At 38.3% G+C, this 12,826-nt stretch overlaps 2 protein-coding genes across 2 annotated transcripts in view; one reads left to right on the top strand and one right to left on the bottom strand.

Annotated features, from left to right (window-relative positions):
- Positions 1–2,087: 2,087 nt before the first annotated feature.
- Positions 2,088–12,482, bottom strand: LOC139935411 (sialate O-acetylesterase-like). Its single transcript, XM_071929983.1, has 11 exons — positions 12,281–12,482; positions 10,791–10,927; positions 9,572–9,730; positions 8,857–9,041; positions 7,840–7,981; positions 7,268–7,448; positions 6,695–6,822; positions 6,092–6,222; positions 5,442–5,602; positions 4,786–4,981; positions 2,088–4,050 (listed from the first exon to the last, which is right to left on the bottom strand). Exons 2-11 carry the CDS (start codon positions 10,858–10,860, stop codon positions 3,817–3,819), a joined length of 1,587 nt encoding a protein of 528 aa, XP_071786084.1. The 5' UTR covers positions 10,861–10,927; positions 12,281–12,482; the 3' UTR covers positions 2,088–3,816.
- The window catches only part of LOC139935413 (U6 snRNA phosphodiesterase 1-like), a 69,208-nt gene continuing 63,743 nt past the window's right edge, over positions 7,362–12,826 (top strand). Inside the window, exon 1 of the mRNA XM_071929989.1 lies at positions 7,362–7,476. The gene's annotated coding sequence lies outside the window, so the exon portion shown is untranslated. The remainder of the gene's footprint in view (positions 7,477–12,826) is intronic.

The raw sequence follows: 12,826 nt of genomic DNA, 5'->3' as shown, positions 1-12,826 counted from the left end.
GGAGTTTCCTGATAATAGTTTATATTATTATAAACTTAATCAGTTATGCAAATGCAAACTTTGCTGCATAAACGTGTTGTCCAATCAAACGCTTTCAAAAAGAAGACTCGTTCATTTGTTATTGTTGGGGTTACAAAATTTCTAAGTTAAGGATTGAACTATCTTTTTTTAATAACTAAATAATTATTGTGGTTTTTGCAGAGTATGTACATTCCTCAAATCAAAGCAAAGTGAGGCTATAGCTGTGCTAAGGGAGATTGGCAGACTCTATAGTCGATACAGCTGCTTTTTAAAATAAAGGAATATGCAGCTTATTTAGAACATTTTCATTTGGCAGAAAATCATTACTGAGGCAGTTCATAGAAAATCCGTGCAGTAAGATTTGCCATGGTGTGATATTCTCAGAGAATTTCCTTGTTGCTGAAACTGTCCTTACCCTTTCCTGTCACCGCTAAGGTCTCGGGTACAAACTCCGGAATGATCTCTGAAATATAGGCCTTTCGGAATGTTTTTTTTTATTTTAGCCAGAAAAAAACACACTTGAAAGCATTCCTTTCCCCGATTTACTTGCTGCCAGTTTTCATGTAGCACTTTTCCAGTTCCCAAGCTAGAAAAAAGGACTACATAAAATCAAAGCCAAGATTTATGAAGTCACCTCGAAAGTGGAAGCACAGGACCCCCAGGTTGTGGTAAAATTACACACCCAAACATCATATTTTTTGGGCCTGCAAATTAGGTTGATCAGTTTGGTGCATGAATTGTTGCATATGCACCCACCAAAGTTTTCTCATTGGCGATCAACAATTAATAATAGTAATAATGGTAAGCGACACTTCATTCAGGCTTGGCATATCTTAATATTATTTTATTTTCAATTACTACTCACAATTATACAGATTAGAATCTTGTACATTAGAAACTTAAACAATTTATATTTTCAATTATTTTATAAATGGGCCTCATGATTTGAAACGGTCTAAATCAACAATAAATCAAAAAACAAGTATTTGCTGTTACCCACTGTTTTCCCGTATTTGGGGATAATAATTGTTGTGATGTAATAAATTAAAATTGTTTGTTACAAAGCTGATGCAATTTTCCTTATTTTAAATGTCTGAATGAGCACAATTTGTAAACAATTTTTGGCACCCATAAACTTTCATATTCCATTGAAACACAGCACATCAGAGGCGGGTTGAACCACCAGCAGTGACCTGGTAATAACAATATTTTTCAGAAGTTGTAGATTCTTATTGTTTAAATATGCAGTCCTTGCCTCATATTATACCGCTGTGGTTAAAACAAAATCATGAAAGACAACATCAAGTTAAACAAATGACAATTTTTGTTTTAAAAGTTGTGAAAATTAATTAATAATCGAGTCTTTCTCGAAGGCAAAAAAGTTAAAAACATATCAATAGTTATTCTACTCCACAGGCGACTAAACTACAAAGTTGGTTGATGAATTGTAACTGAGACTTTGCTAAAGAATAACATCTAAAAATATTAACATTTTAAAATACACTTTCAATTTACACCATGTTTCAACATTTTTTAGTACTGCAAATATTTGTCACTTCCACATCTAGTAGTAAGCACCTAGACTAATTTATCAATTTAAAAATGGCAAGATGATTAATTACCAAATAACTTCAACGTATTATTTCACTGCCATCCTATTGTCATTGTATTTTATAAAGATTATACAGCCATTAACTATAATTGGTCCAAAACCAACAGGTAAATCAATAAAAAATGACAATCACAATTAAAAACTGGGTACATACAAAATAAACATAATTGAAAGGCCCTGGACACTATTGGTAATTACTCAAAGTAATTGTTAGCATAAAAACTTACTCGGTAAAGAGTAATGTGGGAAACAGCTCTCTCTCTGAAGTAAAGAGTTTTTAAAAGAAAGAGGTAATTTCTCACAGAAATAATAAAAGACTTCAGCTGAAGCCTTTTATTATGCATCTCAAAGCAGACAAAGTTGTGCAACAAGGGTGTTTTTTCTTTAATTGTTTTCTTGCCACTTCGACGAACAATTCAGCTCAAATGTTCACAGAGGTAATTGTTATTTTATGCATATATGTTGTGATACACCAAGTGAGAAAAATGGTCTTTGACAATTAGCATGTGTCCAGGGGTCGATTTCACAAAGAGTTAGGACTAGTCCTAAGAGATATCAACAACGTACAGCTAGTCCTAAGTTAGGACGAGTAACTCGTCCTAACTCGAAATAAGACTAGTCCTAACTCTTTGTGAAATCCACCCCAGTGCCTTTAAACTGAAACAATCACAATTTAAAACTGGAAAACCCGTACATTCACAAAATAAACATGATTTTAAAGGAACACGTTGCCTTGGATCGGTCGAGTTGGTCTTTGAAAAGCGTTCTGTAACCGTTTGTTATAAAATGCATATGGTTAGAAAGATATTGTAAAAGTAGAATACAATGATCTACACAAATATGCCTCGAAATTGCGTGGATTTCTTTTTACCTCGTCCAAAAACACGGTCGGCCATTTATGGGAGTCAAAATTTTGACTCCCATAAATGGCCGACCGTGATAGTTCGCGACGTAAAAGGAAAACCGTGCAATTTTGAGTGATACTTGTGTGGATCAGTATATTCTACTTTTAAAACATCTTTCTAACCATATGCATTTCATAACAAACGGTTTCAAACGCTTTTAATAGACCAACTCGTCCGATCCAAGGCAACGTGTTCCTTTAAAAGTGAAATAAATGTTGAAAAAAAAATAAAGCTGCCATTGTATGATAATGACGAATGTAACATGAAAGTGTTGTTAAAAATTCGAAATACAATTTATTCTTCGTTTCCTTTATATAATTTGTCAATGTTGTTTCCACCCATTGGCACTAGTAATAAATTGTTCAAAGGTCAACTTCAGGGACCAATGTCATAGAGCTGCTTAATCGTTGGTTTTCTGCTTACTAAGCAAGTTTCCATTTCGTAGCGATGCTTACTGTAGTCACACATGCTAACCTTCCTGTGCTTACTGGATGAAAGTAGATGATGTCTTAAAACAATGCGAATCCATGGTGACTGCGCAAGCTAGCTGCCTAATATTTTTGCTCACCTGTGATATACAACTATCTTTATGCACACTTTTCCTGCTATAGTAAGCAAAAACACTGCTTGCTGTTAAGCAGTGTTACCTTATCCCCAATACTTCCCCTAACAAAAAATTGCAAGATTTGGGCTCAATTGGTCACCTGTAAAATTTCATTCTTTCATTGTGTTCTTATTACCACAAGTAGTTCAAATCTATAAAAATATCCAGCTAAAAGAATATACACAAAACCCTTTATTTAGAATCCACCCCCTAAACTTGTTGACCTAGTCTTTGAACACTCTCCATACTTTCATAAAAACCCTGAAAGTAAAATCTTATGATTTTGAGCTGAATTCATTTGAAAGCCCTTCAGTTTTTCCATCAGCAAAAATCAAGTAAATCTTTAAGTTGGCACAATGATTAGGTGATACCATTTCTTATCCTGGCATATTGAAACAGTTGTGTTTGCATTTTACCTTAATACCAATGCTGGTATATACATGCCCTTTTTTGTCTTTTTTGTATAACTATTCTTTTTTATTTTTAACATTAAAAAATATCTTACTTTAAAAACAAAAACCTTCTGCATATAGATTGTAAGAAAAACAATGAGTAATACTACACAATATTTCAATGATGCATATTTGATTTTGGGGGGGGCACAGCCCTCGTTTTGGGGACACTCCAATACAAAACTGAATTTGACCTCAAGCATACTCTTCATTCCTAGGACACTAAGACAAAGTTGCAATAAAAGGAGCACCAGGCAAATTATTCTCCACACTATACACAGGACATCCTTTAAATGTACACGGCATATCCCTCCAAAGATACCTGATAGACACTGCTTGTTTCTTATAGCAATAATACGACACGATCAGAGATGAGGGGGTCGGCTGACTGATTACCTCGGCTGGTACCCATGACGTATCATCAGATTGACAGGTTGTATTGGCCGAACAGCAAATCTAAAAGACAAAAGCAAGATTGTACATAAAAAATATAATTAATTTTCACTTGGAAGAATGAAAATGCGTTTGTTTCTATCTGTCACGTCTTTGAATAGACGGTCATTGTTATACCCTGGCCTTGACATAAAATTTTGTTTTCATTTTTCTTCTAATTAAAAGGCACTCTACTAAACTTGGCTTACAGGGATCATGCCTCCACAGTATTGTCCTCTGCAATCTGGTTTGTACAGTTCAGGATGGAAATAAATGTTATAATGAATTGAACATCAGTAAACAGTATTGTCCAAAGGCCCACACTTCGTGTATCACAACTTACATATAAAATAACAAACCTGTAAAAATTTAGGCTCAATCGGTCATCAGAGTCGAGAGAAAGTAACGAGGAAAACCTATCCTTGTTTCCGCAAGTTTCGTCATGACATGTGTTTAAAATAAATCTGTATCTCTCGACATCGAGAATTGATAATTGTTTTAATGTTTTCTCAAAAAGTAAAGCATTTCATGGAATAATATTTCAAGGCAAGTCTTTAACCTTTACCTTCTGTAAACCCCGTAAGTTATTTGTAAATCTGTGTACTTTTATTTTTTGTTCTGTTCAGAAAGTGTCCAATGGCTTTTACACAGAATACAATCTGGTAGTCTTATACATGAGGAGAGCTGTAACCAAAACACAAGCTCAGTAACCTCAGTAAAATCTATTAGAGGAAACACTCCAGTGATACCCAAACTCACCTCAAAACCAATCTTTCCGACAATCCTGATGTTTGCATTTCCGTTGTCATACTTTATAAGAACTGTCAATGTTTTAGTATCGACTGTGAATTCAGAAGGGAATGGTCCAGAGAAGGTAATATTCTGGCCGTAGACGACTGCCCGACCAGCTAAGGACAGTCTGGTGCCCATGTCCTCCTTATCTCGTGGGTGAATCCTAGAAAAAGGAATATCAATCAATCAATCGTAACATTTATAAGGTGCAATATTCCACGGCAGGGACCATTGCTCATTGCGCTGTACTTGCTCATGGCGCCGTACACAAAGCTCATGCAAACAGGTGAGATTTGAGTGATGTCTTAAAAGTCTGTGTTGTAGATATTGTCTGATGTTGTTGGCATGGCAAGACTGTTCCATACCCTGGGGGCCGCAACAGAAAAGGCGCAGTCACCCCAACTGTGTTTGCTTCTAGGAATGAATAATGCAGATTTTTCTGAACTCGAATGCAGTTTGTGTACAGTTGTGCCACCTAAACAAAATGTTCATTTTAATGGTTTCTAGTGAGTTAAACCTCTTTGGATAATGGTACCACAAGTAAGAACAACTTTTATAATAGCAATCAAAATTTGCACAAATAAACAGCACAAAGTGGAAATTAGAAAATATATGAAACTTACGGTCCGTACGGTGAGGTCTTGTCTACAAGGTCGATACCGACCGCCATGAAGACGTTTTTCATGACGGGATTAGGAACGTAACCGTAGTCAAATGTCTGATGCCATCTTAGAGTAGGGTATGGACCAACTGTTTCTGGGTTCGGAGAGTTTGAAGTGCTAAGCTACAGTTGTGAAGGAAAATGTATAAAACAAGGTAATATCATTTTTGCTGGAATAAACTTTTAAATCACATCAGGGACACAACATACTTCAACATATTCAAGTCACTTCTGGAAGTCCACTTGGTTCAGGAGGCCAACCATCAATGGCTTGTTTATTTCTTCTGTGCTTCAACGCCTTCGAGCAAACCTTTGATTATTATTATTATTTATGATTGATTATGATAGATACACTGTAAGGAATGAGAGGATTTCTTGAATTCTTCTGTCAGATGCACGGGGGTAGAGGTAACATGGTTTCCTACTTTGGCTTACATCAGTTTGGCTTACAGCTGGCCCAATATTAAAGAGCTGCTTAAGCATAAATAATTGCCAAGTACAACAAAATTACGCTAACCAGAGTAAAGTTACCAGCCACACTTCCATGTCACTTGCACACAATGTGACTGGTACCCTGTTCATTTCTAGTACGCAAAAGTTGAGAAGACCAACCTGCATGAATCCAAAAGGGAACTGTGGATCTGTACTCCCATCTGTGCCTTCATTCCACTTCAAGCGCCAATCTTCGATCATAGCATGGAATAAACACTTATAGGGAGGAGGGTTTTTCGTGTTGGCCTCACCTGTAAAAACAAATCACAAAACATTTTGAATCATTCTTTAAAATAATAACAAAGACAATTATACAAAACTTCCAAACAATAGCTGACTTCCTACCTTCTGCAAAGGTGGTACATGTTAAGGTGCAGGACAGTTCTTTTCAGAACTGAGAAGTCTCTCCAACTCCGAAAATCAACTCCGCGGTAGTAGAATATAAACTAAAGACAATTCTCTAAAGAACAAAATCTACTAAGTAGATACCCACATGGTGTTACCGCAAACCAAATGTATATTGATACCTCACTATGAAAAGCCTAAAATCCCATATAATAATGGTGACAATGATAGACAAAATTCCAACAACTATCTGGTGGTATGGGGAACTCACAACAAATAATCCGTATCAGTTGACTTACGTTTAAGTCCTGTGAAACATTTGCTACGAAAATAGCCCTGTGACATCGACATTTGTGAAAGGTTTTCATCAGCACCTACCTTGATACCAGATTGCACCTTTAATCGTGAAGTTTAACATTGGATGAATCATGGAGTTCCATAGACATGTTGGTGTTTGAGGACCTCTGAGCGAGCCTTCTAGCTTCGCGTCGTGCTTGAGTATAATGCTGAAAACAAAAATATATTATAAATATTAGACCGGGGCAACTGAGTGCAATAGTGTTGTATTTATATTTGCTTACTTCATATTGATACCTCACCATGCAATGCCTCAAATCCTATATTAGTGTTGTAGACTATTGATTGCCTTGTAGAACCGAGACTTCCGTTTTTTAACTACTCCGTTAACAATGTCGCCTTGACTACAACAAAAATAATCAAGACTACTTCAAAAATATCTATTATATTATATCAAAAAGTTTATCTACCAGAGGTTTGCGGTTGAAATCTCTTTTTGAGTAGTGTTAGTTCTGAAAAAAACGGTGGTGCAAAGATTTCCAAATGGTGTTAGCCCAAACCTCTCTAAGTGATACTTCCACCATGCACAGTCTCAAATCCTTCTTTAAAAAGTATCAAATTTTTGTTCCAACATTTGTTGCCTTTTCTTGTTACCTCTCTGTAGCATTGCATTGCTGAAGAACATTAGGTGCAGACCAAACTTCAATTGGGGTGCCTCCCCAGTTACTTGAGACAAGTCCAATTGGATATTGCAGGCTGTCGAACAAATCACGTCCAAAGAACCAACATAACGCAGAGAAGTAGGTAAATGTAGGAGCCTTGCCGCCCAGACTGTCTGCAAAAGGTCAACAAAGTGGATAAAGGTAAGACAATTTTGTGAGTGTCAGACAATATTCTTTTTTTTAATTCATGGAGTTAAGCGGACAGCAGCCGATTTCACAGAAAGCTGGGATTAATCCTATCTCCAATTAGGACGAGTAACTCTAGGATTGGTTCAATTCGTCCTAACGGCTTTGGATACAGAATTTAACTCGTCCCAAGTCATAAAATTAATCCTAAGCTGGGAAGAGTTTGGTGAAATCGCTGACAGATTCAATTCAATTCAATTCAACAAACATTTATTTCCACAAATGAACAACATGAACGACAACCTTGCATTGCAAAAACTGAAGAGAAAACTAGGAACTAGGAACAAGTGGCCAAGGCTCCTAAAATATATTATATACCTGAGTTAGGCCTAGACCAGGGTTCGTACAATCTACCATTGAAATCATAGTCCTGTGTAGCTGAAGTTACTTCAGTCACTGCCAACAGTCTGACGTTGGGATATTTTACCGAATCTATCAGCGCTTCTGAACCATTAAAAGCCTGTAAGAAAAAAAAACATGTAGAAGTAACATTCTTTGCTTTAGTTTAATGTGATCACATTTTACAAAACAATAGTTATTGTCCTGACATTTCAACCCTAGCAGATTCTTTCTCAAAGGCAAATTAATGACAACACGTTGTACACAGAGTAACAGAAGCCACGAATTACATAAATGTAGAAAACCAAACATAAGATGAGAGAAAAATCAAATGGTCCTCATTGGGATTTGAACCCAAGACCCGGCCTGACACTCTTGGCAGATGATCTGCCAACTGAGCTAAGAGGCACAGTGCTATGCATATACTCCCTCAGGTGATGCATGGATGAGCAACTGGGCAAAGGAACAAACACAATATTTGATTTGGTATGATGCTTTAATCAACATCGAGAAATAACCAAACATGGGATGAGATAAAAATCAAAAGACAGAGAGAGGCACAAGGCACACAAAAAATAAATTAGGGGTAAACAATGAATAAGGATACAGAAGGGTTGGAAGAAAGGGGCTGGTTTGACCACAAGAAGTTGGAAACACAACGGAAAAAAGAGATCTCAAGGTCTAGGTCTGGGAATTTGTGAAAAGAATGACACAAAAGTGACTCTTTTTACCCGGTGGTTACTTTGGTGCATTTTTACACTGTGCCCCTATTCCACATGGTTTAAGAATACCCCAGGGTTTTACCACTCCCAAACTCTGGAACAGGGGTTGTTTTTTCCACGGGGTTTACGCATTTGCCGGAGCAGACCGATCATCGGGGGCAGACTAGCGGTAAAGCGATCTAAGTGTAAAAAGGCCAGTCGTTATTCCCTGGGGACAACCACGGGAATAGGGTACTGTAGTGGGAAAAGGGTTTCCACAAAGTCTGAGTTATACCTGTTTGACAGTAAATGCCATATTGCTCTGTCCGCTACAAACCCACACATCTCCAAACATGACGTCCACTAGGTAGATTGTGTTGACCACAGTAAACGCTTGACAGAAGACGGTGATGTTGTAAGGCCCACCTGCAGGCATTGGATCCAACTTCACTTTCCAAATTGCACTTGTACTAAATGGCTCTACACAAAACAAAAAATTGAAAAAATAGAATTAGCTGTTGAAAACTGCTTACCAACTCGAAAGGGCCTATGGTTTAAATGCAAAGTTAAAGGCATGACAATTCGACCCTAGCAGAGTCTTTCTCGAAGACTAAGTGCTCTACGAGGGGCTCTGTTGTTGCTTGGGTCCTTTGGAAAGACAACTCCCAAAAACCGAGTCTTGACAAATATAATTTGAAAACACATTTACAAATCGGTGATATGATTCAAATATTTCTGGTCTCATGGCTAAGTGGTAAAGACTGCAAAATTTTTCACCTTTACAAATACCAATCCTCAAGTTTGGAAGAACCGATTAAAAAGGTACCATTGAAAAGCTGATCAACATGGGTCTATTGTTTTTGAGGAAACAGAAAGTTATTCTGCCACAGGTATAGGCCTACATGAGTTACAAAGGGAATTTCACTTTCATACAGGAACATTTCTGGTAAAGCTCTGCCATATGAAGTCTTGAAGATATTGAAATAAGATTGCAGAGAAGCATTACTTACTTAATCCAGTTTGAGCTTTGTACATCTTGTCCTGAACATTGTCCTGAACTCTGACTTGCACTGTAGTCTTAGGATCGGTGTAACCCCACAGAATTGCATTCTGCGGCTGTTGTTGTAATACCATGTGACTGCTGTAATAGGAGGCTAGTGAACAAGTTTCTGCAAAGACACCAGAAGACACCATGTTTTAGCTTAGGATTCTCTGAACTCAGGATACAGAAGATGCATGCAAGCTCCAACTTAAAAGTTTAGTTTTTAAAGGAGCGACTTAAAATTATAGGCGTCAGGAGCTGATTAAACTTTTTTTCTGGAGTGAATTCCAGAATGTTCTCAGATACAAAGGTAACATTAACAGTCTTTGTTTGGCGAGATGGTGTTATAATTTAGAGTCTGATTTTGACGAGTTGTTGGTCTATTCCCTTGGTTGCAACGAAGATTACTATTAAATGTTGAATGGAGTTATGGAGTGAGTTTCTTGGTAAACTATAGTCAGTCTAGCTATGGTGCAGCATCTTTGAAGTGTTTCCCATTTTGAGGTCATCTGGCATTTCGGTTCGCATCTGGTCTTATGGCTATTCCTTTTTACAAATCTGGCTGCTCTCCATTAAATATTAAGTAAATATGTGTCTAGTGACTTAAAATTAGGCCTGGGCGAATTATTTGAATATCCGGTTAATGGCGAATAGGTTTTCCTATCCGTAACCGCGAATGCTTTTTTTTTCTTAACCGGATATCCGCATAGGGCGCGAATACCTATTTACAAACCGGATAATTCTGTAATTACAACCGAGTAACCGGATATTCTTTAATATCCGAGGACGTCGGGCGACAACTGATATGAATGTTTTGTCTGAATCCTTATGAAACTTCTATTAAGACAGCATAAAACAGCATATATTAAGTATTTAACTATGCTCACCTCCGTGAAGAGTTAAAACAATGACATTTCTGACGTAATTTGTTCAAAGATTACAAAAGTTTTCCTTCACATAGAGTCAATCACGATCAAAAGAAAAAGCAAATCACCATCTTTAAATTAGATCCGGTCATTTTTATGAGTGAACCGAGTGACACTGTCTAAAACTAATATCAATCCGCCCATAAGATCTCATTCACAAACGAACAGCGCCCTCTAGCGAAATAGTTGGCCAGCGGTATCCGAATAACAAAATTTCACTATTCGCCCAGCACTACTTCAAATAGTTCAAACTTTACTGACCTGCCTGTACATTTCCAACAAAAATGCCGATCAGAAACAAGACACAACACCAGCATATTGACGTCTTCATGGTTTCACACTCACTGGGTGTATCGTCTCCAATGTTGAATCTTTATTGTAAGGTGCTGACAAAATCTCTGTTTATAGAGAGAGATTGATACCAGTGGGTAAGATATTTTATAATAAATAAGATCATTGAGCAAGGATGCTGCATTTCTTTTCCTTTAGAACGTAACTTTTTTTGTCTCTAATTCACAACATTGACAGCAGTCCGAGGCCCTGTGTTTTGATGCTCGTTAAGGGGCAGAGGGCAACCCTAGCCCTGGTAGGACGTCACAGTCAGTGGCACTGCACTGACGTTGTATGCAACGAAGGAGTCCAACCAGGGCTAACGGTAACCCTAGCCCTGGTAGGACGTCACAGTCAGTGGCATTGCACTGACGTTGTATGCAACGAAGGAGTCCAACCTGGGCTAAGGGTAACCCTAGCCCTGGTAGGACGTCAAAGTCAGTGGCACTGCACTGACGTTGTATGCAACGAAGGAGTCCAACCAGGGCTAAGGGTAACCCTATTATGAATTCAATGTGTGCTTGAAATATCAGGATTGGGGAGGGTTTAGAGGGAGGGTACAAGAGGAAAATAGTTTATTAAAGCGTTGTCTTTTTTTTAGGGGGTGGGGTGGAGCGGAGGGGTACCCTTTGCTGTGCCAATGCTGCTCCTAGGATATGGCCTCGTTTTGGGTTAAAATTGTGATGTACAGTATTCATGCATAAATACCTCAGAGAGTTTCGCTATTCCTATTGGTGGAGAGCGCGTCATGCGGGTGTGTATAAACCTTTGTTTATGACCAGTAAAAAGTGTTGAAACATGGGCGTGACACGCGAACTTGCACTTGTGCTTTTACGACAGTTTCTTCAATCCTATTGGTCGAGAGCAACGGCTGAAACGGTTGTGCCACACCACATTGTCGTGAGGTGTCGTGAGTCGTCAGTTTTTAGTGCGACCCATTAATTCCCTTATTAATAAGGCCAAAGGGAGGCGTATTGCAATTCATCTATATTGGTTGAGTGTAAGCTCGAAGAGCACTGCCATAAAACGAGTAGAGCATGCATTGGCACTATGGACAGGGCTAGACCCAGTAATGAGGGCGCTGTACTCCATTTTCCGAAGTTTTGATGATCGAGAATGTCAAAATTTCGAAAAACGGGGAGTACAGCGCCCCAGTTACTTGGTCTACCGTCTAGTCTAGGGTGTGGCTGTATAGGTTCCTTCTGCTGACTGAGCTTGATTGATAATGAATAGCAAAATGCACTTCAACATGAGTCTGACCTCCTAAACATGCTAAACCAATAATTTAAAAACCATAATTCATTATTATTAAAAATTGACTCCTCGTATTTCTTTGTAATAAAAAATATGGTGCTGTTATTTGTTGTTAAAACTAACTCCTAATCCTAGATAGAGAAACCATAGGCCCTATAATTACTTACCTTCATTCAAAAGAGAGAACTGATCAAGGTCATCAGGTCATCAACACTACACAGCTACCTGTTTGACTCAGTGCTATGAAGCTATTCCCCGTGCCAGAAAATAATGTCAACAATGCTCTCACGTGATCTTCACACAACACGTGACACCGGTCTCGTCCAACTTCCAGTGGACCAAGAGGGCGCGCTTTAGCGATCAATCAATCAACCCCCTCAATCAATCTGCTGCAACTACCTAAACAGTTATCGGCATGTGTTTTTGAAAGCGTTTGAACGTGATAACGGGTGATTTCTTTCAACTTGGCAGGATCGTCATCGTATCGGGCTAGTCTTCTGCTGGCGTACTAAAATAGCGCGTCCAGTGTTTTTTTTTCTCCAGATGTGGCGGATCGACAGATTAAAAACCACGGTGACAGCTGTCACTGTGGTGACTTGCTCCAGGGTTGATCAGAAAGGCCTTAAGTGCTTATGTGGACTTCCCATGTTTTCTTCTTCTCATCCTCTACTCACTTGCACACCCCACCCCCCTCCCCAAGAATGGTCGCTCAC

Source organism: Asterias amurensis, chromosome 3, assembly GCF_032118995.1.
Source record: "Asterias amurensis chromosome 3, ASM3211899v1".
NCBI lineage: Eukaryota > Metazoa > Echinodermata > Asteroidea > Forcipulatida > Asteriidae > Asterias > Asterias amurensis.
The sequence above is the reverse complement of the archived record's forward strand: the minus strand, read 5'-3'. Positions and strand labels throughout refer to the sequence as shown.

Coding starts and splice junctions, on each gene's coding strand:
- LOC139935411 (XM_071929983.1), bottom strand. CDS start 10,860: ATGAAGACGTCAATATGCTGGTGTTGTGTCTTGTTTCTGATCGGCATT. Junction 4,982..5,441: donor AAGACCTCACCGTACGGACC/GTAAGTTTCATA, acceptor TCCTTTTTCTAG/GATTCACCCACGAGATAAGG. Junction 4,051..4,785: donor TCGGAAAGATTGGTTTTGAG/GTGAGTTTGGGT, acceptor TTTGTCTTTTAG/ATTTGCTGTTCGGCCAATAC.